The 7,645-nt window shown below is 41.8% G+C and overlaps 1 protein-coding gene across 1 annotated transcript in view; it reads left to right on the forward strand.

Moving 5' to 3' along the window:
- Window positions 1-708: 708 nt before the first annotated feature.
- The window catches only part of LOC131232484 (4-coumarate--CoA ligase 2), a 10,464-nt gene continuing 3,527 nt past the window's right edge, over window positions 709-7,645 (forward strand). Inside the window, exons 1-5 of the mRNA XM_058228747.1 lie at window positions 709-2,168; window positions 6,320-6,518; window positions 6,628-6,773; window positions 6,893-6,960; window positions 7,063-7,165. Of these exons, the coding sequence (XP_058084730.1) occupies window positions 1,119-2,168; window positions 6,320-6,518; window positions 6,628-6,773; window positions 6,893-6,960; window positions 7,063-7,165 (1,566 nt within the window). The 5' untranslated portion in view covers window positions 709-1,118. The remainder of the gene's footprint in view (window positions 2,169-6,319; window positions 6,519-6,627; window positions 6,774-6,892; window positions 6,961-7,062; window positions 7,166-7,645) is intronic.

The raw sequence follows: 7,645 nt of genomic DNA on the forward strand, positions 1-7,645 counted from the left end.
GAGAGATGATCCAATCTTTAAAAGTGCACAAAAACCTTAGATCCATGTGGCTGCATTTAATATCTTTTGCATTAGAAACCACTCATTCGGTCCGTTCATTGGATCCAGTCTGCCCTTCTTCCGCTTCTGTGAGAAAATTTTAAAGAAATCGATTTGACATGAGCCACTAAGGATCATGGGCTCTGTGTTGAATGCGGGTGTGGGTGTGTGTTCAAAATAATAATAAAAAAAGACCTACCTTCGAATAACGATCCAGCCATTAATTTTTAAGGTACTGACTGGATTGGATCGTTTGATCGTCCACGTACAACCATGTGGATGGGGAGGTTATCATGCACTTCTGAATGTATTACTGTGTACGGAAGAGGGAATCGGGACCATGCATGGGACGATTGGAGAGGGGGATGGGAATGAATGGTAGGTGAGCGTTGATTGGAAAACAGAGGGCCTGGGTTTCTTGAAAGTGAGATGAGCGTGCTCCTTTCTACACCTCATCTTTCACAGCTACTCCGCTTCGTACCTCTATTTCCCCTACCTACCCCCTTCTCTCTTTCTTGTATTTATTTCTCTCTCTCTCCTCTGCGTTGACACGAAAGAGAGAGAGAGAGATTGTTTGTGTTTCTTGGTCTTATTTATCATCTTTAAAGGCTCTTTTTCTTTTGAAAATTTGTTGCATTTTTCTCAGATTCTAGTTCTGTTGCAATTGGGTCTGTAGATTTGTTTGGCTGCTTGAACTTCGTGTTTTTTTTTTTTTTTTTTTTTAGATTTCCTGGTTTGGCTTTGCTGTATGAGTATTGGGTTTTTTCTAGTTTAAGCATTTGAAAGGATCTGAATCCGTTCCTGATTGGATTTTCAGATATTTCTTTTTTCGGTTCCAGTTCGAGTTTCAGTTTCAGTTTCACATCTTCCTCTGTTCTTGTTAGAGAATTAAGAAGAAGAAGAAAAAAAAAAAGTGGTTTCTTGGTTCAAACTGCGACGGTTTGTAGATTCTACTTTTATAGATTTCTATCACGTTTCTGCTGTGATCTCAGCAGGAGAGTTGGGTTTTTGATCGATTTCAGTTTCTCTAAATTTCAATCCTCTGTTTTCATTCCGTAGAGATTTCTACATCCGAAATCATGTTATCCGTTGCTTCTCCTGACACCAAACCTCCACCCCCGGCCCCCGAAGGCCCGCCTCCGGAGACCTTCATCTTCCGATCGAAGCTTCCTGACATCTCCCTCTCCCACCATCTCCCTCTTCACACGTATTGCTTCGAGAAAGCGTCGGAGTTCCCGGACCGTCCGTGTCTGATCACGGGATCCAACTGTAGAATTTACTCGTACGCCGAGGCCCACCTCATTTGCCAGAAGACGGCAGCTGGGCTATCGAAGCTGGGCATCAAGAAAGGCGACGTGATCATGATCCTCCTCCAAAACTCGCCCGAATTCGTCTTCTCCTTCATGGGCGCGTCCATCATCGGGGCCGTGACGACCGCAGCCAACCCCTTCTGCACGGCTGCAGAGATCTACAAGCAGTTCTCGAGCTCTGCTGCGAAGCTCGTTATCACCCAATCTCAGTACGTAAATAAGCTGCGGGACGCCAGCGAGAAGTTCCCGACGATCGGAGACGAACTCCCCGTCATCACCATCGACGACCCGCCGGAGAATTGCCTGCATTTCTCTGTGATCTCGAGCGCCGACGAGAGGGAAGTCCCGTCGGTCTCGATTGAGCCGGACGACCCCGTCGCACTTCCATTCTCGTCGGGGACTACAGGGTTACCGAAGGGCGTGATCCTGACCCACAAGAGCTTGATCTCGAGCGTGGCCCAGCAAATCGACGGTGAAAATCCCAACTTGCACTTGACGACTGAGGACGTCGTGCTCTGTGTATTGCCTCTGTTTCACATCTTCTCTTTGAATTCTGTTCTGCTCTGCTCTCTTCGAGCCGCCTCCGGAGTTCTTCTCATGCATAAGTTTGAGATCGGGACGCTGCTCGAGCTGATTCAGAGGTATCGGGTCTCGGTGGCAATGGTCGTCCCGCCGTTGGTCTTGGCGTTAGCTAAGAATCCAACGGTCGAGAATTTTGATTTGAGTTCGATCCGGATCATCTTGTCCGGAGCTGCCCCGCTTGGGAAGGAGTTAGAGGACGCCCTCAGGAATCGGGTCCCACAGGCGCTTCTCGGGCAGGTACGTCGTCTCTCTCTCTCTCTCTCTCTCTCTCTCTTTTTTTAATAATAAATTTCGAGGATAAACTTATTGTACGGGTCATTCACGTGATCGACATGTGAGATAAACATGCACCAGATCAATCTTGATGTGCGGGTTGGATCTGATGGATACCACACGGTGGGCCCCATACGCAAGAGAAGGGCGACTGTAGAGGAATTGACAGTTGTGGTGTTGTCCTCTTTAGTCTTAATTCCCGTTTGATATTTAGTTGTCTTATTAAGTGGCTGGGGTTTTTGATGCCACCAGCATGTGTAACCTGATATACATGCCCGTGCAAATGCAAATCTGGCATGTGATCTGAAGATCTACACCATTCATCAAGTGGGTCCCACTATGTAGATACTCTAACCCAATAATCAGCTTGATCCATTCATCAGGTAGACTACAGTGCTCGCGAAAATTAATTGGTAAAGAGCTTTGTTTCAAAAGGCCACTTGTTCCGTGCACTGTGGTTGTGGCACCTTATGAGCGGATCAGCCTTATTTAATTTTTTTCTGCGTAGATTCATGGTGGGGCCCAGGTGATGGACGGTTTGGATCTTACACGTTTACGCTGCCTTCATACATGTGCTGCGTGTAAGTGAGCTGGGTTACGCTCGTGTGTTTTTAGCAAACCCAATGTAGTGTGTATTACGTTCGGATGTTTGCGCATATACATCCCGACGTATTACAATAAGGTAAGTCGAGAGACTACACGCTGGATTTGGATTCCTATCAATGATCCAAACTGTTTATTTGATAGGACTGCTGTTGGATAGGGGATTCGTAAAATAACTCTCAGTCTGAAAATCTGAAGACTTTGATTCTAAAAAGATTGTCTTAACCGTCCATATCAAAAGAAAAAGAGTTAAAATAGTCCAACCTCTACTTGTTGTCCATCCACCATTGAAAGAAACGCACATCATATAAACGGTTTGGATCATTTGGAGATAACCCAGATTCAAGGCCAGACTCCCGACGTATTTTATTTGAATAGATTGGGATGTAATCGGGCGTTTCTAGATTTGATGGTTATTTTAAGTTGACGATGTACTCTGCGCGAGAATTGGTCAAAAAACTTGCAAGCAGATTGCCTGCGACAGGCTGTCAGCTAGGTGGGTCATTGAGGTTGGTGAGAAATCCACTCCCGGCATCCGTTTTGCCGGATGATGTCAGGACATGCCCAGAAAATAGGCAGATTCAAAACTTTAAACGGCTGCACCATAGAAAAGATGGGAAAATGCTTACTCTTGAAACCTCGTTGGGCTCATTCATAAATAGGTCGTTTTTTTTAAAAATTTTTTCTTAAAATTTTAAATAATAAATTCCCTGGGATGCCTCTTATAGCAACTCAATTTAAATCGATCAACTTTAATCCCATATGGTAAAATAAGCTGATATGTCCAATGGGTCCTCTCTCTTACTCCAGTGGTAGACTCTCTGGAGTTTCAACACCTGGTTGAGGGTTCGAGCACCCATGGGTGGTGAAATCCCACTACAACGTCAGTGTGTGGTGGTGATCCCCAAATATGGGTTACTTTGATTGTGATTTTTTATTGGTTGAAATTTTTTTATTGAATTCCTTTGCTATTTATAGAGTTCCATCATAACTTAGTATTTCGTATCCTTCTTTCGTTACTAAAATGGTTATAACAGCCGAAATGCTATTTATAGGGTTAGACTCTAGGAGTTTCAACACAAGGTATTGGGCTCGAAACCCATAAGTGGTGAAATCCTACTATGGCGTGCGTGGGTGTGTGGCGGGTGTGTGTGTAAAATATATATATATATATCTCCTTTTTTCTATTACGTTTCTTCTTCCAGGCTGTTTCTCCTCTCTAATGTGTTTTTCTTCATAACTCTTCCTCTTCTCTTCACCAAGCTTTGTTTTTTGTCATTAATTGATCATTGGCTACACATTGGTTATATATGTTTTATCAGTCATTTGCCTGCGCTCTACCTGACTGCTCTCCACATTTTTCTGTTTCAACCGCTCGATCAAGCTTTTCGGCTGCATTCCATTTCCTAGCTTTCCTCAGCCATTTGCTCTGCTTTTGGACACCTCTTAGCCGCTTAGTTTGTTTCTAAATTTCTATCGACCGTTCATTCCACTTTCGTGCAACTATTAACCGCTTACTTCACTTTGTGGACCAAGTGATTAATGTTTTGTCATCCTGTCAATTGTAATTCCATGAAAAACACTCAAAACATTCTCAAATATAGTTAACATTCTATATTTTTCCATTGTCATACCATGTGTCATTTCCAAAAAACAAAGATACAAAACTTTTGTCCATGTGAATGGTTCATAAGTAGATGTTCAATCCTCGTCATTTCTAAAATGTGGCTCAAATGAGTTTTGGTTTTGCTGCATTTTATGATCCATGTGCTAACATGATCCGGTAAAATAGGTGGACAAAGTGGATTGATAGATGGAGAGAGTGAATTTCTCACAGACATCACAGTAAGACCCACTCACCCACCCACCCACCTTATTGTTGCAAGCTACAGCAGGCAATAAGCCTACAAATTTCAACCTAAAGCCTATTCTAACTACTGATTGACAGATTGCATTTCAATGTGTTGCATGTGAGTGTTTGTTTGTAAAATAAAAAAATAAATAAAATAAAATAAAAAATAAAAAATTGCAACTTAACCCAAAAGCATACCATCACACGTGTGGAGGTTTGTCCCCAAGCATACCATCGCACGCGTGGAGGTTTGTCCTCGCATCTGAACTGTGAATAAGATGGGTCTGACCCGGAGCTAATGCTAAGCGGGCAGGACTGGAATGATCAGTGGTTAAATGGCCTGATTTCTGATTTAAATTATCTAGACTGTGGGACCCACCTTACCTACATTGGAGTTAATAAACAGGGATTATATCTGATTATTGTTACTATGTTTGGTTTATTCTCAGTAAAACTATAATAATAGTATTTTTACAATATTTTAATATCAAATCATCTTCATAATTACTAATATGCTCTTTTAGATTCACGATTTTCAATCATCTTCATAATTACTAATATGCTCTTTTAGATTCACGATTTTCATAATAATGCCATGAAGATGTCATGTAAATTCATTCTCTTAATAAATACAAATTCATTTGTTTGACTTGGGGGCCATAAAAATAGTAATGGTGAGGTGTTTCCTTAATTTGTCAAACAAACCGCCACACAGGATTGAATTTTTAAAGAAACGGTTTACATATGACCATTCATGGTAGTTAGATTCAACCATTCAGATCCTTTTATAGTGTTTGAATATTGCTGATAGGTGCGGTGCAACAAGCGTCCTCCAAAATTTGGAAAACGGATTAGGTGAGGCCCTGGCCTCACCCAAGACACTGCTGCTCTTACCGTGGGGCCCACCTTGATGCATATATTCTGTATCCACGCCGTCCATCTATTTTCTCTTATCATTTTAATGCATATGAAACAGTGGTGATTGATCATTCATAGGCCACAAAAGTTTTCAATCAAGCTGATAATTTATTTTTTCCATTTATCTAGGTCTATGTGAGCTTATCACAGTTGGCCCTGGGAAGTTTTTAATGGTGGGGTGTTCAATCCCCAATATTTCCAAATGGTGTAGTCGGCCTGAGAATTATATCCACTCTTTTTTTGGGCCCATGCTCTAAAAAGACCTGGCAAAGCAGATGGACGGTGGATGTAGAATACACGACGCATCAAGAAGTTGGCCCACCGTTCTGGGTGAGGCCAGTACCTTATCTAATCCACTCCCCCTAAAGTCAGCGTGCTCATTCCTACCACGATCCGTAAATAGCGGATTGGAATATCAACACGCACTTTAAATTGCACGTTTTAAAAAATCGATATATTGATATCCTCGGGATTCCCACCATCCATTTTAAATGGTGAACGAGAGTGGGTGCACAACATTCAGTGACTTGCGGGTGCACTGAAGTCGTGCCCACTAAAGAATTGAAAACATACATAGTAGACATGGAATCGGTAGTGTGTGATTGAATGTGGACCATCTAACAATAAGAAAACACCTTAAATGTATGAAATGTATGAACAATTAGAACATTATTATTATAAATAATAATAATAATAATAATAATAACCTTTAAACCATGGATTACTAATGTGATTTTTGCAGGGTTACGGAATGACCGAAGCCGGACCCGTGCTGTCAATGTGCCTCGGTTTTGCCAAGCAGCCCTTCCCAACCAAGTCCGGCTCATGTGGGACTGTAGTGAGGAATGCCGATCTCAAGGTCATCGACCCAGAGACCGGTTTCTCCCTCCAGCATAACCAGCCTGGCGAGATCTGCATTCGGGGTCCTCAGATCATGAAAGGTTAGGCCAAGACCCACCTCTATGGACCATGTGGTCTACATGTGTGCATGTTTGCAAGTATAAATAATAATAAGCTAACATGATTGCTGCACGTGTCATCTTCTCATAGGTTATCTAAATGACCCAAAAGCAACCGCATCGACAATTGATGCTGAAGGCTGGCTACACACCGGTGATATTGGGTATGTGGATGATGATGAAGAGGTTTATATTGTAGATAGGGTAAAAGAGCTTATCAAATTCAAAGGATTTCAGGTATGTTTAAAAAATATATTTATTTATTTATGACGACTGACTACATTATTTCTTATATTCGCACATGTATCTATGTACAATTGAATAAATTATCTCTTTCATTGGAAATGTGCTTGCAGGTGCCGCCAGCTGAACTTGAGGCTCTCCTAGTCAGCCATCCGTCCATTGCAGATGCTGCTGTTGTACCGTGAGTGTGATTAACTTTATAATTGAGAAACAATCATGAATTCTTCTAACAAAAATCTTAAGAAATATATTACTGATTGTTACAACTAATGTTTGTCACTAGGCAAAAAGATGTAGCTGCTGGAGAGGTTCCGGTTGCTTTCGTTGTTAGATCCAATGGCTATGATCTTACGGAGGACGCTGTCAAAGAATTCATAGCTAAACAGGTGAGTTGAAATAAAATTTCATTCTCAAACAGGGGAAATTTTCATATATTTTGGATGAAAAAACATCCAAGTAGCTGCATGTGGAGCCCACACTGACTGGAGGCTGCGACATGGGATGGCCCAAAAATCAAAAGAAAACATGGTGCCAACTTGATAGTTTGACCATCATGATTTTTGGGGCATCCCATTTTCGTAATGGGAAACCAAGTTGGACCGGTTGCATGCAATGCATACATCTCGGTGGACCCAACTCAATAACTAGTTGCATTTACAACTTGTTGTGGGTGAGATTTTTATGGGAACATTAGCAAAAGCTTTTAAATGACAAGTGGGATGGTCCAATCAATGGTCTGGATTGTCCGTTCATTCGATACTGCTGTAGGTAGATGATGATCTAAAAATAATTAGAATCACAGCATATTCACACCACTTGAATGATTCTAGCCCTCTGATATTATCTAGTGAAAACGTTTTCAATGT

The sequence above is a fragment of the Magnolia sinica genome, chromosome 18, assembly GCF_029962835.1.
Source record: "Magnolia sinica isolate HGM2019 chromosome 18, MsV1, whole genome shotgun sequence".
Lineage (NCBI taxonomy): Eukaryota > Viridiplantae > Streptophyta > Magnoliopsida > Magnoliales > Magnoliaceae > Magnolia > Magnolia sinica.